Here is a 27,483-nt window from a genome sequence, read left to right as displayed (position 1 = left end):
TAATTGGCACTATATTAGATGTAGGTTGTGGTCTCCACAAAAAAAAATCATTCTTTGTACAGTGAACCAGTTTAGATTGCTCTGCTACACTTCATCTCTGCGAAGTGATGCAAGGTGATTGATTTGTTTGCAGATGTATCCTTTGAACCCTATTGGAACTGGCATATCTACTACGCTTAGTTATTAATCAGTCCTATGGGATATATTATTTCTTGTAAAATGGATACATCAAACAAATGCAGACAGTCATTCTGTTTTGCAAATTAGTTTTCCTGTATGTTGGAAGGATATTTTCATCCTGTAGATATGTAATTTAGAAAGTTTATTTTTGTAAATTACTCCTGTATTGGAACTTTTATAGATTTACATGCTTGAACCATTTCCTGCGTCAGGATGTAAATCCCACGGTACCTTAAAATAGCAATGCAATGTTCTATATTGGCACTAGGCCTTTCAGTTTTATTAACGTACCAGTGATTTAAAAAAAAAAAGAAGAAACATAGGTTTGAACCAGTCAGCATGCCCTGCCCTCTAGAAAGCACCAGTCCCAGTTCTACCTCACGTGGCGCATGGGAGTCTCCACTGAGCTCTGCTCCGTTATACCTGTACTAAACTATTCAAAGGAATTCCAAACCTTGTTTTTCCTCTGAGATATACAGATGCATCATTATTACCAGTGTGTCTGTATTTCTTTACTGAAATTCTGGATTCATAATGTCAGATAAAGAAAAAAAGTATTTTCAGGGTTCTACCTGTGGTAAGAAAATGCTTCATTCGGATGATCATCAGGACTGTATGTTACCTTTATTCAGAGAATAATGCTGAAGAATGTAGGTATATTGTACCTTTTCTACAAAATCTCTGAAGGGCCGTGAAGGGAGGCAGCTGATATGGCCTCAAAGATTTAAAACAAGGAGGTGCTGGTATCTGATGACAGTGAGGACATTTTAGCCTCCTCAAGAAGGTGGCAAAAGAGGGAGAGATCTCATTTTCACTCTTCTCTGGAGCAGACTAAAGAAGCCTTAAAAAAGACCACTTGTGGATCTTAGAGGGTGCAGGCCTTCAAAATCTCCTCAGGAAGGTGAGGTTTCTACTAGGCAAAAGGAGAAAGAAGAAACTGGAACATCTGTCTCCTCAAAAAGGTCTAAAAAAGCTACGTCTGAACTGCCTATACCACCTCCTAAAGTCTCTCATTCCTAAAAAAACAGTAATCTGCTCCATCTACAGATCGTTGACTAGGGTTTCTCCGTTGACAAAAATCTTGTCTGTGACGTTGATGAAGAAGACGTAGACGGTGGTGTCCGACAGCTCCACAAGCATCATCTCCACGCTGACTATGACTTAATCTTTATCAACGACAGCCCATACCCCTACACTGTCGACGCTGAGGATTACTCTGACCTTGTTGTCGATAACAGTAAACACGGTTCCTCCAGTCAACGATTGGCTCCCCCATTGTTGACAAAGTCGCTCCAGTCAACAGAAGACACTGCTCATTCGACATCATTGCTGCCATCCTCGTCGACGAGAGGAAAAATTTAAAAAACAAGAAAAATAACACATTTAACTCCTCCAAGAAGGGTGTCACCATTGCTGTCAACCCACCTGTTAGAAGAACATTCAGATGAGGAGTGGCACAGCCAACCGAGCGGCATGTCAACTGCCAGGACAACGACTACGATGAGGGTGAATGAGGAGCAAGGATATTACACCCCTTAAGACCAATACCACCAACAGTACCTAGAGGAAGTGTCTGCCTTCTTCATTGGTTACAAACCTGTAATTTATGCTCTCTGATTACAGAAAGCGTTTTCCATCAACTTTATCTACTGCTGTTCATGCTTCATCACCTGTAAGATCTCCATCTGGGCAGTCTCCGACCTTACAGCATGGACCATTGTTACTGCCTACGTCATGAAGACCTACTCCACAAACCATTCTTTTGCAAGACACAGTAACGCTCATTGAAGAAGAGGTCGAGCTCCTCAAACCCCACTCAGAGTGGAATGATTATCTATTGCCTACACCATCATCTCCATCACCAACTCCAGTGGATTCCCCACCTGGAGACAATGGGGTATTCCATAACCTGCTTGACAGAGCAGCAACAATGTTCGATCTGCCCATGCACACTATGCCGACTGACTGCTTCTGTATGACTTCAAGCAACCCTTTTGGAAAAGGGTGAAAGCTATGTCCATTGTAAGCTACATATGGTAGGATGGCTTAAAAGTAATGAAGAATCCGACCATGGTGACTGCATTTCTGCAGTGCTTGGATAAAAAGTATAAGGCTACAGAGGATGCTACTGCATGTTTCACTGGTCACCCAAAGCCTGATTCTTTTATCCCACAGGCAGCCCAGTGCAGATCTAAGAAATCCTCATTGCCAATTCCAGCGCCTCTGGACAAGAAGGGTAGGTGTCTTGATAATGTTGGTAAGCGATTTTTCATCTGACAGCGCTTACGTTAAGGGCAGCAAATTCCCTGGTAGTTCTCGGACAAAAGGATCGCCAAATGGGGGTCCGATATTGCTCCATATCTGGACCAACTCCCATAGGTCAGCAAAACAGAGGCCAAAAACGTCCTACAGGAAGGAACATTACAGGAGATTCTGCTACTCCTAACAAGGGAGATAGTCTACCCTCGACCTCCAGGATTCATATTTGCACATCTCCATCCACCCATCACAGAGGAAATTCCTAAGTTTCAAAGTATCCTTCAGCTATTACCAGTTCAGGTTTCTTCCTTTTGGCCTGTAGTCTGCTCCTCAAATATTCACAAAGTGCTTGTTCGGGCTGGACTGTTCCCATGAGGCACAGGGTCAGACTGATTTGCATATAGCCATGTCTGAACTGGGGTGGCAGAGTGGGCTAAAGAACGGTGATGGATCAAACCCAGATCTTTTGACTGGGTGTGAGTGTTTGATTGGTTCAGGTGCTCCGTCCATCACCACCCCCTTTTGTACCGCTTTGGCCGCCATAAGTGTGGCAGGGTATGCTCAGACGTGAGTCCCTTGCTCACTTTGCCACTGGATTCAAGCAAGCCGGGCTGAAGACGGCTGGAATGCCAGAAACCGGTCCTCGGAAGCTTGTTTCCGGTCCAGGGAAGGCATGGCTTGGCAGTTCGGGCTGGACTGTTCCCATGAGGCACAGGGTCAGACTGATTTGCATATAGCCATGTCTGAACTGGGGTGGCAGAGTGGGCTAAAGAACGGTGATGGATCAAACCCAGATCTTTTGACTGGGTGTGAGTGTTTGATTGGTTCAGATGCTCTGTCTATCACCACCCCCTTTTGTACCGCACCTGTGGCAGGCAGCCTTTTTGAGGAAAAACGAACACCAGGTTTTACTGTAATTAGACGATTGGTTAGTCAAGGCACCTTTAAATCAGGCTGCACAGAAAACCACAACCTCCTACACAGCCCTATGCAACAAGCTGGGCCTAACAGTAAATCCAGAAAAGTCAGGTCTCTACCCATCAAGAAACACAAGGTTCTTGGGAGCAATGCTCGTAGCAACTCTCAGCAAAGTGTACCCCACTTCAGAGGTGCAAATAAAGCTAATGTTCTTGGCAAACTGGTACAAAGAAAAGGGTTTCTTTCAGATCACCTCTGCAAGTCCCTTCGAGGAATGATGTCATCGTGCCTCCCTAGAATTCCATTCTGCTGTCAAACAGATGCGTCGGCTCAGAGTAGACCTCAACAGACAATGGGTGCAGGCAGAGGGGTCTTTTGACAACTTAGTAACTCAGTCCATGGTCAAAGTCCTACCCTTGTGGACGTGACAAGCAAATCTGTCAGGCAGGTTTTTGTTCCTAATTCCATCTTTTTCACTGACCATCAACACCGACGCATCCCTAGATGGATGGGGAGTGTACCTTTAAGACCAGCAGATCAGCGGCAGGTGGCAAATGTCTCATCAGCATTTCCATTTCAATCTGCTCAGGCTCAAGGCAGTGCACCTAGCCTTGCAGGCTTTCCTTCCAAGGATAAGAATGTGCGGTGCTCATACAAGCACAATGCACTACATTAACAATCGGGGCAGTAAACAATCACATTTCATGTCCCAGGAGGTACAAAGCATCTGGAAATGGTCCATTCGCCACGGAGTGCACCTGCAAGCAGTACATGTCCCGAGAAAGAAGAACAAAATAGCAGACACTCACCAGACTGAGGACCTTTTGCCATGCATGGGAACTGGATCGGAAAACAAAATCAACAAAATCTTCCCTTAGTAGGGCAGACTGGATCTCAACCTCTTTGCAACCCTCAAAACCTGAAATGCCGGTTCTTCGCAAGCTGGCATCATCATTGGGGACCATGGGGAATCCATTGCGAGGTTATAAGTTTTAGTTGGCTCTGATAACTAAAACTGCTGAATTTCTATGGTTTTGTGTGTGTAAAATCTGAACTGAGCTAGAACGTCCCTGTAACATTTGTTTTTTTCAGAGAATTTCTAACTTTAAAAAAAATCTAGTTCCTAATTTTAATCTTCCTGCAACCATTGCTTTTTCATGGAATTTCTACGGGTTTTTAATACTATTTATAACTATAACATCCATGTAACCTTTGGTTTTAGTGAATTTCATTATTTTTTTAATATAAAATTTACTACAGTTTGAACCATAAATTCAATTTACTAATATACATTTCCGCAAGTTTATAAATGCATTTTAATCACAGAATCATTCTTATATATTTTAAAACAAAAAATGAAAGCAAGGTAACTTGTGTAGTCTTATCTATTAATGCAATGCACCAAGTCTATCTATTTCTTTTAATTTATTTTATGGTTTCACGGATCCGTTCCCAACCGGGAGTACACATTCAATACTAAAACAACACATTTATTACGGACATAAGCCATTGTAATTTCTATAAGTTTCTAACTGCCTGTGTGTAGGTGTATGAGTAGCTGTGTAAGTGACTGTGTGAGAGTGGTTAAATGGGTGTGTGAGTGGCGGTGTGGGAGTGGTTGTGTGGGTGTACGAGTGGTGTTGTCGGTCTGAGTGGGTGTGAGTGGCTGTGTGGGTTTGCGAGTGGGTGTATGAGTGTCTGTGGTTTTGTGGGTCTGTATGGGTGTGTGTGACTGGGTGGGTGTGAAGGATGTGACTATGCGGTTGTGAAAGATTTTTTTTGTGCAAGTCATTTTGGAGGGTGTAGGAAGCGTGCTCTGTATATACTATACCACAGTGAGGCATAGTGTGCACAGAGTCCAGTGGAACCTAAAAGGTAGGCAGAGGTAAACTAGATAGCCCCTCACTCTCGATTTGTGGTAGTGTGGTCGAGCAGTAAGGCTTTATCAGAGGACAGTGTTAAGCATTTGTTGTACACACTCAGTCAGCAAATAAATTCACACACTCAAAGACTGAACTTCAGACCAATTGTTTTTGCATAAAAATATTCTTTATTTTATTTCCTAGAACCAAGCAAGCCTGGCGCAGGTAAGTGATAAATACTTTGCAGTAAAAATACAGTTGTAATAGTTTGGATTGTGCTAGTATATGCACTTTTTTACAGTATTGTTACTGAGAAATGCAATGCTTTGTAAATACAGTACATAAACTTTGTATAGGTTTTTTAGTAAAATTACAGGGAATTTACTTTTGAGATTACTTTGGTTCTGGGGTTAGACTCCTGAGTCTAACCCCAGAACACCAACTCCCACAACAAAGTACTTAACTTTAAACCGATAACACTATTTTCCTCCATAGGATAACCTTTACTGTTTTTCTCTGAAAGGTTTTAAGTGTGGAGTCGGAAAACCTAAAGAAATCCTTAAAAATTGTACTAACTTACAAAAACGATTTTACTTCCCCATTTACAGAAAATATCCCAGTGTAGAATCCAGGTATACTACACTGTGTAAGAAAAGTAATCTGAAAGTAATAGACTGGTCATTTTTTACTAAAAAGCCAATTCAAGGTATATGTACTGTATTTACAAAGGATTGCATTTCTCAGTAACAATACTGTAAGTCAAAACAAAGTGCATATACAATTACAATCCAAACGGTATCACAACTGTATATTTACTGCAAAGTTTTTATCACTTACCTGTGCCAGGTTTGCTTGGTTTAGGAAATAAAATAACTAAAATAATATTTTTATACAAAGACAATTGGTCTGAAGTTCAGTCTTTGAGTGTGTGAATTCAATTGCTGACCGTGTGTACAACACATGCTTAACACTGTCGCCTGTTAAAGCCTTTCTTCTCGGCCACGCTACCACAAATAGAGTGAGGTGCTGTCTACTTTACCTCTGCCTATCTTTTGAGTTCCACTGGACTCTGTGCACACTATACCTCACTTTGGTATAGTATATACAGAGCCAGCTTCCTACAGTAGGCTCAACCTAAAAAACAGATGGGTTCTGGTATCAATGAGCAACCTGCATAGATATGAAAATAAATTTCCAGTCACCCTGACTAGGACAGTCCAGCATAGTATCCTGAGGATTTTAGCTCATTTCTTGAACCCTGCAATGATGCAAATATTCTGCAATTCAGGAAAGTTCTAAATTTCTGCAAGATCAAATTATATGAATTAATTAATCTCATTTATCATTGTAACACCTTGGCTATTTGTCTGGAATATGCTTATTCATCCTTTGGTGCTGGAAAGGTCTGCAATGCAATACACACACACTGTACCAATTTGAAGACTGGCTCAATGGATGTATCTACTACTTAAGTTACATGTGTCCTTCCAAGTAGCTATGGCTATTTCTTGTCCTGTCTTGATCTTTTCCAAAATGCTCTGCACTGCTTCAGATTAATTTGTAATGATGACAGAGGTAGAATTACCATTGACCTAGCCCTATAAAACAGTGGCTTTTTGTAAACAGACTATAGCTGCAGTTTCAGTATGGGCAACACAACATTCATGAATGCACAGTGGGAGAAGGCTGCCAGCTCTGCTGGACTCCGATTTTGTTGAACTACCCCCCATGCTATGATGAGGAGTTGATGAAAAAATGTTTTTAAACTCTCTATTTGTTCTTTATTCCTATTGCAATGCAGTGATAGTTGTACTATGCGGTATGTAGGTAGCGTTTGCGGGAAAAGATCCGGCGTGTGGATTTCTAAGACGCCAATTGTGGGTCCCACACTTTGACCCTGACAGGTTACTGCCTAAAACAAATGGAAATTGTGAATCATACTGAGAATATAGAAGATATCTTCTAAGGGTAGTACCCTTAAGAAAAACATCTAATACTATCAAGAATGAAGATGGAGAGATAGGAATAATTTCTGAGGAACATACCCTTCAAAATCATAAGGTGTACTTTATACTATAAACATATTTGGCGAAATAATTGGAAAGAGACTTTCCGATATACCAATAAGAGAGTAAACATCTTTGAATCTGGATCAAGCCCGCATATAAATTACACATATTGAGGGTACCAACTCGTGTCCTAATCGTGATATTGTGATTTGGAAGATCAAGACGCCTGACTACACTTATTGCGCCCTGAAGAAGTTCCGCTTGACGGAACGAAACGCGTTGGCTGGCATTTCAATTGGATCAATAAAGGAATCTTGAACTTTTTTGCATTTACGGATACAGCGTCTTTTGATTTGAAACATTTACTGCTCCTAGACTTTACTAACCATACATGGTGGAGATTTAAAATTTGTTGGCGGTGCTTTTCATAGTTTGGCAAAACATAGTTGTACTATGTATAAAAGCGATGAAAATCTTCCAATCAGCTAATTGAGTCTTCGCATGTACTTCTGGAATTCCTAGCTTTTTGTGCAGCGCTGTCAGACATTTAAAGAAACTTCTCTTCCAGGGGATCCTCCTTTATATCTAAATTAACAAAAATAATAAGGAGTACCACCAGAAAAAGTGCTCGAAGAGCGATTTCTGCGGGATGATTCACTATCAAAGAGAAGAAATTCCTTCTTTGCTTATTAATAACCCCTCACTCACCGACCTGGTCGGTGACATGCTTCATCATCGGGGCCACCTTGATGGCCGAGTGCCATCAAGGTGTGCTTCAACACCTGAACTACAGTGGAGCTGGTATGTGAGTGATGAATGTGAAAAAGAAGTAGGTGAGTTAAAAATTGTCCTGGTATGACTTATATGAAAAAACTTTATTCTTAAGGCTACTGGACAATAATAAAATGTAAGTGTCGATACAGTTAAAGGTATAGTTATGACCAAAAGTATCTGGAAAATATGTGGTCATAAGTATACCTTTAACTGTATCGACACTTACATTTTATTATTGTCCAGTAGCCTTAAGAATAAAGTTTTTTCATATAAGTCATACCAGGACAATTTTTAACTCACCTACTTCTTTTTCACATTCATCACTCACATACCAGCTCCACTGTAGTTCAGGTGTTGAAGCACACCTTGATGGCACTCGGCCATCAAGGTGGCCCCGATGATGAAGCATGTCACCGACCAGGTCGGTGAGTGAGGGGTTATTAATAAGCAAAGAAGGAATTTCTTCTCTTTGATAGTGAATCATCCCGCAGAAATCGCTCTTCGAGCACTTTTTCTGGTGGTACTCCTTATTATTTTTGTTAATTTAGATACCTAACCTAGGGGACTAGGAGTATTGTGCCGTCCACTTTGGTGGATAAAATCCCTTAACTCTCTCCTACTGTTTATGACCGATCCTCCTTTATAATCATAAGCACTGAATAGTTGGGCCACACATAGGATACCGAAGCATTTTTATGTATATATATTTAAAAAGCAAAGTTTATAGGTACTTTACGCTTGGGTGAAAATGTCACTCAAAATGTAACATTTCAAACTAATAAAACCGATTCACTTGTTCTAGTTTACTGAACTAACTAGAGCTTGTGCCCCCATTATGCCCAGTGTTATCAGTGATGTACTTGAACATGTTATGAACGTTGCAGTCTGTGGTCATAAGCAGAACATGGCGAAGGGTGCAAGTTATAGTTACTTAAGTTAACTAGAACTGGTAGAGTTCAGCACCCCCCTGTGCAGCCACGCGCCTGCCATGCATAGGACTAGGCTGTGGGCAACGTCTGTGTCCAACCTCCTCAACCCCAACTTCCGGACGGCCAACCCACCTGTGCAGACACCAACACCCAGTGGCGTAGCAAGAGTGGGAGGTGGGGGCAGGGTGGGAGGTGGCGGGTGGGGGGGGGCAAGGCAGCCATCACGGGTCGGCAAACGCAAGAATAGCCAGCACCCGCCCCTCCCCCGCTCTTACCTGTGGCTATCGCGGGGTGGCAAACACAGGAATAGCCAGCACCCGGCCCCCGCTCTCTCATGCGGATGCCATAGGCGGCCAGGGATCTAGCTCTGCCACTGCCAACACCCCATCTTTTTTCCCCAATTTAAGTTGCTTTCTGATCCTTTGGGAGTCCAGGTTCCAATTCTGGTTCCCATGTTACTCCAGCAGGAGTCTAGGGTCCAGGGCAAACTCCTGCAGGATTGTGGCTCCCCAACCAAAATCTTTTTTTAAATTCTTTTAAATGTATTCCCATGGGTGGGCGTGCTGGGATCGGTCTATAGGGTGGGTCAGGGTACCCCACCCTGCCCCATAAACCTTTTTTTATTCTTTTATTATCAGGACACAGGGACGGGGTCCCCAGAGTTCTATAATGCCGGCCACAACATTTCTTTTCAGGTTGCGGCCAGGCTTGGAGCGAATGTGCTGGCCGTCGAGGTGCCCTGTATATGTTGGTATAGTTGTTCCTCAAATTGAAAGAGGTTTTCCTTAATGGCTAATATTGCGCATTCAACAATTTAGTGAACCAAATGTCTGCCCTCCGCATCTCCTCTAGAACTGTTAGTGTTGCGTCTTGTGGGATGTTAGTGTAGAGGGCTTCCACATCCAGCATGATCAGGAGATCAGTAAACCCTAGTGCATTTCCTGCAACAATGGGTTGCATGAAGTGATTGCAGAATTTTGGTAATGGTTCACGTAGTGATACTATGCTGGATGCAATGGGTCTACCAGGTGAAGGTCATGTGTTTTTATGGCCATTCAGAAGACAATAGAAGTATGGTATTCTAGGTTGTTGGTTGTATAGAATGTCCGCTTCTCTTCTGGTGATCGCCCAGACGTGTCTGTTTTGTTGATCTGAAAGAAACAGTTAGTTATAGATTCCTTACCTTAGAATTACCCCCAGGCGTCTGACTATCCGGAAAGTTTTTCATCGGCAGTGCCCCAGTGCGTCGGAAGGTGGTGTAGGTCGGCTCCGCGTTAGTCGTCGGTGTTGTGATCGCTGTAATTATGTCGCGGTAGCTACATAGATGCCGCCCTCGCGTGCTGACATCAGTTCTTTATTTTTCCGTGCCAGGAAGCGCAGATCAGGAGAGAGCGGTAACTCCAGTCACTTTTTGAATAACCTTTTTGCAACTTTAGTCTATTTTGTTTTTTGAGTCTATTGACTCCTGGTACATGAGGGATGATATGATATGATAAAGAAACTTATACAGCGCACGTTCACCAACGGTTTCTTGGCGCTATCTGGACGAGTAGAGGACAGGACTGCAAGGGAGAGACGTTAATTGTAGGCTTGGGAAAATAACCAAGTCTTCAAGGCTCTCCTAAATGAGAGATAGGAGGGGGAAAGACGAAGATCAGAGGGGAGGGCATTCCAGAGACGAGGAGCTTGCGAGGCGAATCTTAGTCCCCCAAACTTTTCACGCTTGAAAGAGCAGGCAGACTATAGATTGGAGCCTGAAGAACGGAGGACATGGGTGGGGATGTAACGATGGAGGTGAGAAGCGATAAAAACCGGACCTGGTAAATCAAGCAGCCCACCTTGAAGAGGCTGTGCTGGACTACAGGGAGCCAGTGCAGGCTCTTCAAAAGAGGCCTGGCTAAAAGGCATGCGGTTCCTGTAACCGACTGATGTCTGTGATGGATCCACACCGCGTGTGCCTTTACTGCCTGGAGCGCGACCATGACCCCAACTCGTGCTCCGACTGCCGAACCATGGCCCGAAGTCTCTGCGGGACCAACCCCAAAAGCTTCTCGAGGCTCGGCTGTCAGCTCTGTGTCACTCAAGGTCCCGGTCGCGTGGGAGGTTGAGGGACTGATCGTGGAGTCATCACTCCTCTACCAAGTCTTCGCACTTGGGGTCAGGTAAGTCGAAGCATAAGAAGTCGATGAAGTATCATCGCTCTTCGACTTCCCCTCGTCCGTTGGCTGACGCAACGAAGGGTGTGGGTGGTGCCCCTCCCACGGCTCTGCGTGCATAGCCTACAGGGTCGATTCCGGCTTTCCCTCCCATCTCAGGACCGACCCCTGCCCAGCTTCTTTAATTTTACGAAACTATGGATGCCATCTTTGGGCAGCCTGACTCCGCCGGTGTGCCTTTGTGCCCCGCTTACTCGCCTAGGGGCCCTGAGCCTTAAACGCTGGCTTCTTCGCCCTCGGCACCGCTGGCCACCTTGGATCGGGATCGGCACCAGTCGACCTAGTTACACCTCCACCGGCGCCGCAGGCCCCCTTGGATCGGGATCGGCACCAGTCGACCTAGTTACACCGCCACCGGTGCCGCTTCCACCGGCACCAAGTCTGCAACCGATGCCGGCTAGACCCCCCGGCTTCCGCCCCGATGTGGACACAGAGCCAGACCAGCGTCTTTTGTACTTGATACTTTTGTGTCTGTGTTCCGCCCTGGCCCTTTTCAGCCATATTGGCACCCAGAGGAGGGTGAGAAAGACTGGAAGGGGTCTGGTGACCCTTTAACAGACCAGTTGGAGTATGTATGATCCAGACTGGAGAGAGGAACTGGGGGATGCCAGTGTCTGGATACCTCCCCAGACCTAGGCATGTTGTCTCCACCTACCGTGGCTATGGAGGAGGGATCGTCATACGCAGTGGTGTTGCGTAGGGTGGCTGAGACTCTCCACCTCTTGCTACCTATGGTGGCAGTCAGGACTAACCTCCTGACAGAGGTGCTTCAGCCGGAAGCGAGCTCTTCGGAGCCCCTGCTGCAGTTCAATGAACTCTAACAGACATCCTTTTGGGCATATAGTCCAGGACCAACACAGGGGCTCCTGTGGATAGGATGATTGCCCGACACGCCTGCCCGGCCTCGGGCGACCCCCACTTTCCTCTCCCAACACCCCACCCCTTAGAGCTTGGTGGTCCAAGCCTCTTCATCCAAAGGCGCCTTCCCTAACGTTCCACCTGATTGGGAATCCAAAAAGCTGGAGCAACTAGGGAAGAAGATGTTTTCTTCCTCCAGCTTGGGACTGCGGTTGGTAAACACTGCATGTCTGTTGGGCCATTATTCCCACTCTGTGTGGGATACAGTGGCGCAAGTACCGGGCCGTGCTCTCCCGTGCAGTTGCCGAGGGGAGAGACAAAGCAAAGTTTCCCATCTGCTGTGGACTGGACACCGACTCGCTGGGTAGGACGATTTCAAAGTCGGTAGCCCTTCGACGCTACGCCTGGCTGAGGTCGACTGGTTTCTCTGGGGATGTCCAGAATACCCTGATGAACATGCCTTTTGATGGCCGTCGCCTGTTTGGAGACAAGGCAGACAGTGCACTAGACCGTTTCAAGGACTCTCGGGCTATGGCCAAGTCCTTGGGCCTCTCCACCACACGCCCTGCATTGTCTGCTTTTCACCCCTTTCGTGGCTACGGAAGGGTTGCCCCACCACGTTCCTTCCAGGGCCACAGGCCGGCACAAGCGGTTCACCCCAGCACGGCCGGGGACGTGGGAACCACAGCTATGATTCTGGGGGCTATGGGGCCGGCCAGGGCACCACCGCCCCCTCTGCTGCAGCCTACAAACCCTCCTAGTCGGACCTTTCAGGCCCATCACTCTGTGGGTGGCAGAATCCGCCATCATCTCCCCCACTAGCGTACCATCACGTCGGACAGGTGGGGTTTGCAGATAGTCCGAAGGGGCTACTTCCTCCCCTTCGAAACTAGAGGCACAGCATCTGAGGAACCTGTCTGATTGCGTCCAGATCTCGTATGGCCCTGCACGCCAACTGCAGTGGTGGCTCACGAACCAGGATTGGGTCGACGGCAGATCCCTCTCCCTTCCTCAACCAAAGTTCACATTGGTGACCGATGCACCACTTCTGGGGTAGGGCGGCCACATTGGAGAGGTGGCGATCAGAGCCTCTGGTCTCCGGAGGAATCCGGGCTCCATATCCACCTTCTGGAGCCTCAGGCGATTCGTCTTGCACTCAAGGCGCATTCCTTCCCGCTGTCCGGAGATGAGTAGTGCAGGTGTTCACGGGCAACCCCACCGTCATGAGGTACTGCAACAAACAGGGCGGGTCAGGTTGTGTACCCAATGTCAAGAGGCTCTCCGTCTCTGGACATGGCTGGAACATCAGGGCATTTTCCTGGTGGTTCAACACCTGGCAGGTTCCCTGAACGCCAGGACGGACGAACTCAGCCACAAGTGCATGATGGATCACAAATGTCGTCTTCACTCGGAGGTGGTTCAATGTCTTTTTCAACAGTGGGGAGAGCCTTGTTTACATCTATTTGCCACCGAAGAGAATGCGCAATGTCAGCTATTCCGCACGTTGGAGTTTCCAAGGCTGCACTTGCTAGGCGACTCTTTTCGTAGCAAGTGGAGTTGCGGTCTTGTATATGCCTTTCCGCCTATACCACTTCTGCCCAAAGTGCTGAAGAAGATAAAGCGCGACCGGGCCCAAGTCATTCTTGTGGCTCCGGATTGGGCACGAAGAGTCTGGTATCCCGAGCTGCTCAACATGGCCATCGATCCTCCTATCTGTCTGCCTCTTCGGGAGGATCTTGTGTCGCAGTAGCAGGGGACGGCTCTCCACTAAGACTGTATACGCCTGCAGATGGAACAAATTTGTGGCATGGTGCACGGCAAAGGCTGTGGATCCCCTTTTTTGTTTCTTTCAGATGAACAAATTACTTACCTTCAGTAACAGTATATCTGTAAGAAACATAGGTTAGTTAAAGATTCCTTACCACTCACCCATCCTCCCCGTTCTGCGAACTGATTTCTAGGGTTAAGGACTTCCTTTCAGGGCCCTAGTTTTGTGCACCAGTGGTCAGTGTCTTGCATGGCTCTGCGCTTCTGGCGTGGAAAGTAGTGTACAGGACTGACGTCGGTGAACGAGGGCGGGGTCTTTTAGCTACTGCAACATCATTCCGGCGATCACGACGCCGATCGCGGAGTCTATGGACGCGCAGGGGTACTGCTGATGAAAAACTTTCTGGATCCAGTCTGACGCCTGGGGGTAATTCTAAGGTAAGGAATCTATAACTAATCTAGGTTTCTTACAGTTCTATTGTTACTGAAGGTAAGTAACTTGTTTGTCATATTTTGTGTTGGCCTCGGAGTGGGATCATGATGTATAAATCGAAAATGAGTGTAATCCCCCAGTAATCTAAGGCACTAACATCTCTATTCTGTGGTAGTAAGTATAACTATTGCTCCACTCTTATCAGCTGGGTTGATCGTGATCTCTGCATCCTTGTAAGATGTCAATGGCATCCATCTCCTTTCTAGAAAATGTGTTAAAGGGCTGTTTAGGATGCAGCTTACTAATGTTGTTGAGAACCACTTCCTCGAATGTCAAATCTCACATGGCATTATAGTGGGAGGGGGCGTGAAGGTAGATGGGTTCCTGAGCCTTAATCTTGTGTTGGTGGAGAAAGCGGTTTATCTTTGAAGAAAGTTTGAAGTCTGATCTTTCTAAATAATTAAGCTAGCTCACAATTTCATCTGAATGGATCTTCCCTGGGTGTAGACACGAAGCCTAGGCCTTTGTCTAAGGACTGTAATTCCATTTCAGTTAAAGGTCTGTTGAACAAACAAGGAAGCATGAGATCCACAGTCCCATCTCGGAATGCACAGTCATTATGGAATTGTCCTATGGCCAGGAATATGCAAATCGCTTCAGTTCACCTCCTAGGAGTTTAGAATGCGCAAGTAAACTACCTATATAGGTTTTTTTTTCAAAAGAACCACAAGTGGGTCCTAAATGACAAGGTGCTGGACCAAACATTCTGAGTGTGGTTTTCTACAGCTGGAACTCTTTCCAGATGCCAAAAAAAATTGATTTTTCTCCAGGTATTCTCAACCAGGAGCTGAAAGCAATGCCCTTCTGATCGATTGGTCAGGAACGTTTTAATGTACTTTCCAATGCCATTGGTACCAATAGTACCTAACAAATTGACGTATTTCTAGGCCAGAATGATCATCATAGCCTCAATGACCGTGGTTATACACTAAATTCCTTAATAAACTTAAGTACCAGGTCATGCTCTTCAATCTTTCATCACTGAGCTAATATGCCTAATTAAATCTCCCTCAAGACTGCGTTTCCTTTTTGAAGAAGCCAGAAACCATCCACCAGCCTTTTCTACACATTCCGATATAAGAGATTCTGCATCCGATACAATATGCTCTACTTGGTCAGGTGAGAGCTTTATTCTAGTCTTTAAAAGAGAATACCTTTCCGCTACAGAAAATGTCCTTTACACTTCTCTTTAATCATTGTTCCGGTTATTATTTACTTCATTGATGGAATTTAAAAGGATTCTCTACAGTGGAATTAAACATAGTAGTGTCTAAACACCGTATGAGTAGGGTTGGCTAAATCCAAGCCTTTTGCTGTCTTGAACTGTGCACTTTGTTCCACAAGTGAGATGATTATGTGGACATACCTTAGTTATAGCCCCATGGTGATGCCAGACATAAGTTTATCAGACCATTACTTAACCTACGTTCTTTCAAATTCTTTCATCGGAGCAGAGATTTTTTTTCACACTCTAAATACTTAATTTGTACTTGGTTAAAACTAAAGACATGAGAAATATAAAACCTACTTTTGTGAACTATGGGCGTGTTAAAACTCATTTACCCACAACAATGTAATACATGTCATGATAGTTTCTTACATTCTGCTTAGTTATCACATTATCTGGTTGGCCTAGACCTCTTCAGGTGGGAATAAAGCTGTGTTCGAGGCATGTGGGCTGCTGAATTCATATCTTAGCATAGATCGCCGCCTAGTGTTGGGTCCGGATGTTTGCATCTTGTTGTCTTGGAAGAGTCTTCGAAGTATCACGAGATAGGTGACTCCTCCCCTGGACTACAGTGCGCATGGGCATCTTCATCTTCAGATTGTTTTTCTCCTCCATTGGGTTTGGATGCACTTCGACAATCCTCCAACTTCGGGACTGAAGTTTTCCAAATTTCTAAGGCCAAAAACCTTATACTTGCGACGGTATTGTTTCCGCTCTGTGTCCCTCGACTCGACAACCCTTTCCATCTATCTCTGGTAGTCGACGCTGGCTGTTGGGCCTTTTCGACGCCACGTGGGCCTCCTGCCGATGGAAAGGACTCAGTTTAAAAGATGCCCACAATGTCGATCCAAGTTTCCACATAGCGATAAGCATACAGTATGCAACAGGTGCTTATCGCCGGAGCACAACAAAGAAAACTGTCCAGCTTGTGCTCAGTTCCGGTCGAAGAAGACTATCCGGAACCGAAGAGCTGCAAGACAAGAGATGCAGCGACAGGCACCAGAACCGGATAACATTTTCGACGACAAACATGAACTCCCGGAGGCAGCGGACTCCGACCTAGAACTAGTCACAGTAGAAGACCAGTCGGACTCCGATGAAGAGATCCCTCCGGGCAAACCGTGAGTACCAAAACCCCAATCCCTGCCTCCACCTCCAGACAAGGCTCTGGTCAAAGCATCGCCTAAAAGCCTTAGCCGCGACTGAAACACCGCTTCAGAAGACCCACCTTCCGGCTCTGCTCCAAAGACCATACCAAAGCCTTCCAGTACCCCGGGACCGAGCAAAACACTTCCCAAGAAGGCCGTCGACTCAAAAACGGCCGCAGAGCCGAGAACGGGCGCTGACATCAAAAAAGTAATCGAGACGAAAAAGCCCGTCCAGCCAAAGAAGGTTGTCGATCCAAAGATCACTGTCAACCCAAAGAAGGGCGTCTATCCAAAGAAGACCGTCGACCCGAAAAAGGGCATCGACCCAAAGAAAGTAGTCGACCCGAAGACTGCCGCCGAGCCGAAGAAGGCCGTCGAACCGAAAAAGGCAGTCGAACCGAAAAAAGTCGTAGAGCCGAAAAAACACATCGAGCCGAAAAAGGCGGTCGAGCCGAAAAAGACAGTCGAACCGAAGAAGGTAGTCGAGTCAAACAAGGCCGTAGAGCCGAAAAGAGCTGTTGAGCCGACAAAGGACGTCGAGCCGAAAAAAGCTCCACAGAAAAATAAGAACAAGCAAGCAACCGATCCAAAAACATCGGCGCCAAAGCCACGGACAGTGGAAGAAGAACTTTTCCATCCTGATCCAGTGAGCCCAGACCAAAATAGACTGTACAAAGAACCTGATACAGGACATATATCAGTTTACAATGAGAACAAGAGAAGACTGGACCCTGAAGCACCTTCTCCTGTTCCTCCTAAGAGAAAGGACTTTGGGACATCCCCTTCTAGACCTTTTACACCTCCTCCTTTCACTCCTAACGTGCCTTATGTTCCATATTCTCCTACACCTCCACACTATGATGACGTAGAAGACACGGGTGAAGATCTCTCAACAGGACTTTATAGACCCTGATGATCAAGGAAACCAGGATGACACATGGGACAATCAGAATGACCCTGATGACCCATATGATACACAACCCATACCCGATTCCTCGTCATACCCCACAAAGCCGTCTCCTACTGACGACACTGTCGCTTTTAACCAGTCAGTAGACTGAGCAGCTCAGTATCCTGGCGTAAACATGCACACTGACCCTATAGAGGAGGATTTCCTATTTAACACCTTCCCAACATCAGAGAACAGTGTACTTATACTCCCTATGCTGAAGGGAGTGTGGAAGCACGCACCAGACATCTTTAAAGACCCAGCCAGGGCGCGTGTCCTCAATCCAAGAATTGAAAAGAAATATAAACCAGCCCCTACAGACCCCTCTTATATCAAGTCTCAGATACCACTAGACTCCCTAGTTGTATCTAATGCTAGGAAAAGGGCAAATTCGCAAACAGGTGATGTCCCCCCTCCTGACAAGAAGTCAAAACATTTAGAAGCCTCAGGGAAAAGAGTGGCCTCTCGGGCAGCAAATACCTGGAGAATTGCCAATACACGAGCTCTCCTAGCACGCTATGACAGAGCACACTATGATGAACTGGAGGGATTATTACAACACCTACCAGAACCCTATAAGGCAAAAGCAAATGACCTGATACAGGAAGGGAAATTCATCACTAACGCATCGATAAAATGCGCCCTTGATGCAGCTGATACAGCCGCTAGGTCTGTGAACACTAGTGTGTTGCTACGCCGGCATGCCTGGCTTCGCATCTCGGGTTTTAAAAATAAAGTCCAATCTACAATACTCAATCAACCCATTAATCAAGATTTCTTGTTTGGCCCTGCAGTTGATACCATCTTAGAAAAGATGAAAAAAGATACTGACACCGCTAAGTCCATGGGTGCACTTCAATATCAACAATCTAGCAGCTACTTTCATCGCTCCTCTTTTCGAGGCTCAGGCAGAGGCAACACATCCCAAACCTCTTCATCCTTTAAAAGTAGTGCACAAGGCACCTTTAATAAAGGCTCCAATAGAGGAAGTTATAGAGGGAACAATAATAAGGGTAGAGGACTTGGTGGTAATAACACCAGAGCCTCCACCGCAACCAAACAGTGACTCGTTCACACTCCCTCCAGACCACTTAACATCAGTCGGAGGCAGAATAACACAATTCCTACCAGTCTGTAACGCTATTACGACAGACAGGTGGGTGAGACATATTATCCAGTATGGTTACTGCCTGGAACTCACTTCTACTCCACCCAACATACCGCCAAACACCGTCCAATGTCCAAAGAACACATCACGCTGTTACAAGAGGTACTATCCATGCTGGAAAAGGGTGCCATAGAGCCAGTCCCTTTTCAACATCAAGGGACAGGAGTATACACTCTATACTTCCTCATTCCCAAAAAAGATGGGTCCCTCAGACCAATATTAGACCTCAGACCTCTGAACCAATACATACACTCAGAGCATTTCCATATGATCACTCTACCACAAGTACTCCCACTACTCCAGCAAGGGGACATCCATGCTACATTACACCTGAAAGATGCATACTTTCACATCCCTATACATCCAGCTCACAGGAGATACCTCAGGTTCACAATAGGTCACCACTATCAATTCAAAGTTCTCCCCTTCGGGGTAACTACGGCACAAAGAGCTTTTACAAAATACCTAGCAGTAGTAGCAGCACACCTCAGAAGGCAACACATCCATGTGTTCCCCTACCTCGACGATTGGCTCATTATAGCCAACTCTTACGCACAGTGTGCCAGCCATACCTTACAAACAATCCAGCTACTCCACGAGTTAGGATTTTCCATAAATTACCCAAAATCACATTTGCAACCCTCCCACATACAACAATATCTGGGAGCAACAATAAATACCTCAGTGGCGAAGGCATATCCAACTCCAGTCAGGATAGCCAACATACAGTCTCTCACTCAAAGATTTCTGCCACAACACTCCCTGCCAGCCCGAGTGTTTATGCAGCTCATAGGCATGATGGCCTCCTGCATATTCATCTTCCCTCATGCTCGGCTTCAAATGTGTCCCTTACAGGAATGCCTAGCACGCCAGTGGAACCAAGCTCAAGGACAACTAAACGACCTAGTGTTGGTAGACAGTCGCACTTACAGCTCTCTGCAGTGGTGGAACCCACAAAACCTTTCCATGGGGCGACTGTTCCAAGAGCCAGTTCCACCGGTAGTATTAACTGCGACGCATCACTGACAGGTTGGGGAGCCCATCTCCTTCAATACACAGTCCAAGGTCTTTAGACAGCCAAACAAAAGACACTACATATAAACCACTTAGAGTTACTAGCAGTATTTCTTGCAATGAAAGCCTTTCAGAAATACTTATATGCAACAAGGCTGTGTTAATCCGGACCGACAACATGATAGCCATATACTACATCCAAAACAAGGAGGGACACACTCTCTGCAGCTATATCACCTAGCACAGAGCAAATGGAAGTGGGCAATTCCACAAAACATTTACCTCCTGGCAGAACACCTCCCAGGAATAGACAATCAGATAGTAGATCTACTAAGCCGACACAGTCAACAAATACACGAATGGGAGAATCATCCTCAAGTTCTCCAACCATTCTTCCAAAAGTGGGGACATCCAGAAATAGATCTGTTTGCCACAAACGAAAACTCAAAATGCCCGTCCTTTGCCGACAGGTTCCCACACCCGTTGTCACAAGGCAATGCAATATGGATGAACTGGTCAGGCAGATTTGCGTACGCTTTTCCACCAACCCCACTGATTCCATTAGTGGCACGCAAACTAAGGCAACAGTCACTCACAATGATTCTGGTTGCTCCCACAAGGGCAAGGCAGCCATGGTACACGACGCTCCTAGAACTTTCAGTAGTTCCTCACCAAAGACTGCGCCTTTTGCCACAATTGCTAACACAGAACCATGGAGAAATCAGGCACCCAGATCCCAATCAGATGAACCTTAGCGATCTGGCTCCTGAGGTCTTAGAGTTCGGATATCTTAACTTGCCTCCAGACAGCATGAACATTATCAAGGAAGCAAGGCGTCCCACTACCAGAGCATGCTACACAGCTAAATGGAAAAGATTTGTAATTTATTGTAATAATAACCAAATTAATCCATTAGATGTCTCCATCCAAAACCTGATCTGTTACCTGCTACATCTTCAAAGATGTAACCTAGCATACTCATCCATAAGGCTACACCTTGCTGCTATAGCAGCATATCGTCAAAACAGACAACATGTGTCCCTATTCAGAATACCACCTATCAAAGCTTTTACGGAAGGACTTAAAAGAATTATCCCTTCAAAGCATCCACCTTCTCCAGTCTGGAACTTAAACGTAGTGCTTACCAGACTCATGGGACCCCCCTTCAAACCACTTCATTCATGTGATCTACAGTTCTTAACATGGAAGGTGGCATTTTTAATTGCCATTACCTCCCTCAGGCGAGTGAGTGAGCTACAGGCGCTAACCATTCAGGAACCTTTCATGCAAATACACCGCAATAAGGTAGTGCTTCGTACAAACCCCAAATTCATGCAAAAAGTTATCTCCACTTTCCACATCAATCAGTCCATAGAATTGCCAGTTTTCTTCCAAAACCCGCAGTCCGTGGCTGAATGAGCTCTACACACACTAGACATTTAAAGAGCTCTACTATATTACGTTGCCAGAATAAAATCATTCAGAAAGACAAAGCAACTATTTGTTGCTTTTTCACCACAACATAAGGGTAATCCCATTTCCAAGACAGGAATAGTCAGATGGATAGTTAAATGCATTCAAATATGCTATCAAAAGGCAAAGCGCACTTTAACAGTTCCCCCAAAAGCCCACTCAACGCGCAAAATGGGGGCATCAATGGCTTTTCTAGGAAATATTCCCTTAGAAGACCTATGTAGGGCAGCTACATGGTCTACCATAAACACTTTCACTAAACACTACTGTGTTGACGTGCAAGCTAAGCATCAAGCTGCTGTAGGCCAGGCTGTCCTTAAAACTCTTTTTTAAACCTCTGCAGCTGATCCAGGCAACCACCGCTTGAGGAGAAACTGCTATACAGTCTATGCTAAAATATGAATTCAGCAGCCCACATGCCTTGAACGGAAAATGCTACTTACCAGTATGCATCTGTTCTTGTCATGTAAGGCTGCTGACATTCATATCGTCCACCCTCCTCCTAGGTGCCTGTCACAGCTGAAGGGTTATCTTTTTTACATACATTTACATGGTCATCTCTTACTTTACTACAATGGCGAAAAACAATCTGAAGATGGAGAAGATGTTCATGCGCACTGTAGTCCAGGGGAGGAGTCACCGATCTCGTGATACTTCTAAGACTCTTCCAAGACAACAAGGTGCAAACATCCGGAACCAACACTAGGAGGCGGCGATCTATGCTAAGATATGAATGTCAGCAGCCCTGCATGCCAAGAACAGATGCATACTGGTAAGTAGCATTTTCCTTCTGCTGGTTTACGGAGATTGAGAGGGATCGACTGAGTGTTTTTGGCCTGTCTGTTGAAGTAATAGATGTTATCTTCCCAGCTAAGCACCCATCTACTAAACTGATTTGCTTCAGTCACTAGGCACAGTTTGTGGCCTAGTGAGGACGTTCAAGTTTACCCACTTCAGGCCAAGTCATCTGATGTACTGTACTCTTTACTAGCCAAGTAAGGCTCTGGGCTCTGTTAATGGTTGTCAGCCATTTTGTTTCCTGACCAACCTTTGTTGTTGGAGTAGCTGAAGGTGATGCATTTATTTAGTGTTCTTGCATGTTTCCTCCTCTGCTTGTATTATGCTACAGAGTGAGCATAAGATAGGTTTCGCGTTTTTGATCTTTTGAAATTATGCACAGATGTCATCTGAGGATGTTTACCATATTGCTATTACTCCTATGGGTAAAATGCAGGCAATATCAGTGCAACCTTCATATGCCACTTCATCCCTGAAAAATTGACTCTGTGGACTGTGCTTCCTTTCTTCTGAAAGTGATGTAACAATTTCCACCTGGGATAGTCAAAAATACTGCCTAGTTTTTTCTCTCCAACACCTCTGAGGAGGAGAGGCTTCACCAGTTAGACCCCAAGAGGGACATTAGGCTTCACATAAACTGGACTAAGGAGTACAGAGTTGATGACAAGCTGTTTTGCCGGTTTAATCAACTCTAAGAAAGGAAAAACAGTTCAGAAATAGACCGTATCCATATGAGTCCTTTAGTATATAAACATGTGTTATGATCTGTCAAGAAGGAGCCTCCTTAAGGCCATTAGCCTCAATCTGCTGCTAATAAGGAATAGGTGAGGGCTATCCACTTGTTGGACATCTGTCAGGCTGCTACATGGACCTCAGTCAATTTCTTCACCTATGCATTAGTGTCTTGATTCTCAAGTCTGCAGAAATAGTCACTTCTCCTGCTTGGTTCTTGGTATAAAATTCACTCCTCAGACTCCATGTTTTTAGAGGTACTGCTTTGGTATCTTTTCATTAGGTGAGGACTCTGCTGTCACAGGTAACCTTCAGAAGAACAAGTGGTGTACCTCTAGAAACACGACACGTTGTGGTGGATACTCTATCTAATAACAGATTCCTCACCTCCCTCCCTCCCAGTCTGTGAAGGGTACTTTTAGGATTCTAAAATGGTCCCAAGTTAGGTTTGGCACATTGTGAAGTTGCATTCTGTTACAGTTGCTCTGCAGTTGAGGGTGCATAAGAGTTGCATAAGAAAAGGGATGTCCATGCCCAGAAGTGCCTCCTATATACAGCTTAACACCATCCCTTCTGGAGTGATCCAGTCTGGCTCCTCAGGTAATTCATAAGGTGAGGACTCTACAGTTGAATAGAGCGGTAGGAGCATTATCATAGGTGAGTAACTTGTTTGTGTGGTCTGTTGCCATTTATTTTTAGCTTTCTTTTTCTGTCTTCTGATTAGATATGCAGGGGGATTATATAGAGTCCTAAAACTCCATCTTGGCTGCTATCAAGCCCACATGGAACATTCATTGTTTTTCTGGCAAAAAGCTGTTGAATGTATTCCTTCCTAGCCTGTCACTGGTGTTCAGTGGCTCCAAAAGCCTGCTGAAACATTAGCCATCAGTGATATTCTAGTGAACTGAGAGGTTGTGTTTTTGCAGGTTGTCTGGATTACAGTGAACAAGCCATAGGCTCCTTCCTGCGGAAAAATGGTGTAGGATTCAGGCGAAAGTTCTTTGTACTCTTCCATCGTTCCTTCATGGTTATTTTCTTTTTTTAATGTTAACTAAGAAAATGTGCCTCATTCATCTTGAATCCACATTTCTTAATTCAGGAATTTTCTTGTGATATCATGCATATTTCACTTGACTTTTCAGCTTTAACTGGCCCTTTTTTATGTTTTATCTAGATTAATAGTCAGTTTACTGCCTTCTTAGTGACGCAGTCCTGATGACCTTTCCATATTTTCTCAAGGCATTTACACTTTCATATGCTATGGAGTACTGTAGTTACTACTCATTTTTCTTTTATTTGCAGGCATATATTCCCAGTAGTATTACAGCTAATCCTTGGTGATTTAGAAATACTTTACTACTTCTCTCCCCTTCAAAGTTAATAGCACAGTAAATTAATCAGGGCTACTAATTGTTGACACCTACTGAACACATCTAGTTTACATGCATTGTGCACCATATACTAGGGGCGTATAGAGAAGTTTGCCTATGCCAATTGGGTATAGTTGATGCAACATACATGTTTAGGGGGAGGGCACTGGCACTGTGGTCTGGTTAGCAGGCCTCGGTTCACACAATGTCCAAAAACTAGGAGCATCAGTCAAAAGATCTTGCATGGGACCATACAAAAAGAGGCGTTTCTTTACAGTAATGTTTGAGAGATGCATAAGAAAATTCCTATTCCTGGGAAATGCAGATTATTCCCGTCTAGTTATGCTTACAAGCATATGATTACTTCCCGTCATGGTTCTGCAGTTCAATTTTATGAATATACTGCTTTGTACGAGGCAGGCAGAAGGCCTTCCATGATGTAAAAATATAATTTAACTCCACCAAACATACTACCTGGTGTTACGTTTGAACACCTTTTCGTTCTTCTTTACCAGGTATCCCTATTACCCCAGCGCATGTACATTCTGCTGCCTTTTCTGCAGTCTTTGTATTTACTTCTATTGGATAATATTTGCTCAGCAGGCCACTTACTATAGACTTACACATCTACGTCATTCCCTTGAGTCTATAAAGTAGAGTGCAGCGGTACACATTAATTAGAATATATACACAGTTTGTCTTTATATGGAAGTATTGTAATTTTGTACTTCATGATTTTCTTTCCATGTAGGTGGAGCAGAGCTGGGCAACGTTACAAGGGGGTGAGATGACCATCCAAACAACACAGGCATCTGAAGCCACCCAGGCTGTTGCATCTTTGGCAGAGGCAGCAGTAGCTGCATCCCAGGAGATGCAGCAAGGAACGACTGTTACTATGGCTTTAAACAGGTATGTACAAGAGAGCAGTACATCAACAAGAGATATGTGGGGCAAATGAAGGAAACAGAAAAATATTGTTCTCATAGCAATTAGATGGAGAAGTCACAGGCATTGATTTGGGCCCGGCTCCTCCTTGATACAGTTGGCTGTTTTGATCACTTAATTTTGTTCTGATTACATTTTACAGCATTGAATTAAATGCTCATGATACCCACTGTGACACAGCTAATCATGTATGCGGAGTTGCACTCATGTGTCACACTGTACATGCAGACAGTTTTATGAAAATCTCATGTTTTTGATGAAAGAAAGGACTAATATATATTTAGTGCACATGTCCGATGTGTTTGACGCATTAATTACATGAAAACCGTTGAAAGGCAGCTGCTCACCTTCATAGTACGGTGGGTAGAATTTAAGCAATCCCCATCATCGAAAACTAGAGATACTCATATGATTGTGAACTGCTGTTTCCTGGTTTTAGCACTACATTGGGAAATTAGTTTGTGCCTTTATTAAGAAGTACTTGCTTCTGGTTTAAATTAACAACCAGGCCATTAATGGAACTGAAGCTTTTTCTAGTCATGGTGTCAATATGCAGCGGTGAGATAGCAAAATCATTTGCAATGAAAATTATACCTTTGTGACTAACCTTACAGGGCAACTCTTGCTTAGCCACCATAACACAAAGTGGCCACTGTATCTTCCTCTTGAGTACCACTCTTTAACTGGACTACAGGATAGGGACAGGGAAGGTGAAAGGTTGACCAATGCCAGGCCCCTGCATCGTCTTTGTTAATAATGAAGAAGTGACACGTTGTAATAACTACATAAGCCTGTGTAGAAACATCTCTGTATTGGTGAAGCGGTATTGCTGGAAATGTTCTAGTTTTAAAATAGAATAGTTGACATTTGATTTTTTAAAGATTTAGGTGTTGTGGCCAGTCAGCAAATGACGAGGAAACACTACCATGCAACCCATTGTTGAAGACTGGGAATGCTTATTCTAACATGAGCACGATACTATGCAGTTGCTATTCCAGGGGATCCTTGTCAATAGTCATAAGCACTGAATATTCCCGCCCACGTGCGGGGACCCCGCAAACAGTATAAAAATATATATGTAAATCACATATAAACAACCCCACATATGTGTATGCACATATATCATTTTTTCTCACACCATTGCAGCCCCAAAACTGAGGCTAAACCATGTAATTACTCATACATGCACTGAAATTAGCAAGGAAATAAAAAACACATTAGATCAAATAGCCCTTGAACTTTGTGTTTTAATGAGCAAAAACACTCATAACTCCTGAAAATTGCTAATAAATAGACATTGTTAGCCACAGGCTGCATTGAAAAGCAATAGCATAGAAAATGAAAGCATTTTCAACAAAAAACTGGCACCGTGCCTTTAAGGCAGCCATGATCCCTGGGTTCCCATCATGCCTCAGGGGTGACAGTTAGGTCAGTTGTTCTTTCCGGCTCCTTCTGTCAGGACCCTGGTTTAACAGCTCCCACCTTTTTTGACTTTGTCAAAAATTATTGGTGTTTTTCTTCAATTTTTGCTTTCACTCAACGGTTTTTAACCTTCGAGAGTTGGTGCTACCTTTTTTGAGCTTCAAAAGAGGATCATTTTTGTCAAAATGCCTTCTCTTTTTGACAACTGCCCTTCCTGTGGGAAGAAGGCCAAGACTGATACACATCCTTTGTGTATCCTCTGTCTCCCTGAGACACACTCTGCAGATACCTGTGAACATTGCAAGACTTTGTCCAGAAGAACTCTCAAAGACAGAGAGAGGATAAGGATTTATGGACTCTCTGAGAGAGGTAGGTCTCCTAAGAGACAGAAAAAACTAAAGACGCGGTCGACATAGAGAGAAGTCCCGACTTGTTCTCCTTCGGCGTCGGGATCGGCGTCGAAGATGGCGACGGGGAAGACGGGTCACCTTCCTTCGAAGACGAAGACTTCAGCGTCGGGAGACAAGGTACCTCCGCTGCAGTCAACAGGGCGACGTGCAGCTTCGAGAGAGAGGTCTCCGTTTGAGCATAGGAGCTCGACGTCGAGACAGCCTTCGTCAAAGCCTCAACATCAGTCTTCGACGTCGCAGCTTCCTCCGCCGACGCCCAGTCATCGGCGTTCGACGTCGAGGCATCCCCCGTTGGCGTCCGGTCATCGACGCTCGACGTGGAGGCAACCAACGCCGAGCAAGTCTCTGTCGACGTCACACCATCGGCGTTCGATGTCTAGAAAGTCTCCATCGATGTTAGACGTCGAAGCAAACTCCGTCGTTGCCCAGTCACTGGCGCTCGATGTCGAATCTCCGTCGACATCGCACCACTGGCGTTCGGCGTTGACGCATCTGTCGTCGAGGCAAGTCTCTCCCTCACGTTCCCAGAAGAGGTCGTCTTCGGGACACAAGACTCCGGAG

General features: G+C 44.9%; 1 protein-coding gene across 5 annotated transcripts in view; it reads left to right on the top strand.

The window, feature by feature from the left end:
* Positions 1-27,483, top strand: part of NRF1 (nuclear respiratory factor 1) — a 547,404-nt gene that overhangs the window by 285,047 nt on the left and 234,874 nt on the right. For all 5 annotated transcript variants that reach the window (XM_078677627.1, XM_078677621.1, XM_078677613.1 and 2 more), the window contains exon 9: positions 24,897-25,054. In XM_078677627.1, the coding sequence (XP_078533753.1) occupies positions 24,897-25,054 (158 nt within the window). The remainder of the gene's footprint in view (positions 1-24,896; positions 25,055-27,483) is intronic.

Source organism: Lissotriton helveticus, chromosome 1_1, assembly GCF_964261635.1.
Source record: "Lissotriton helveticus chromosome 1_1, aLisHel1.1, whole genome shotgun sequence".
In the NCBI taxonomy this organism is placed as follows: Eukaryota; Metazoa; Chordata; class Amphibia; order Caudata; family Salamandridae; genus Lissotriton; species Lissotriton helveticus.
The sequence above is the reverse complement of the archived record's forward strand: the minus strand, read 5'-3'. Positions and strand labels throughout refer to the sequence as shown.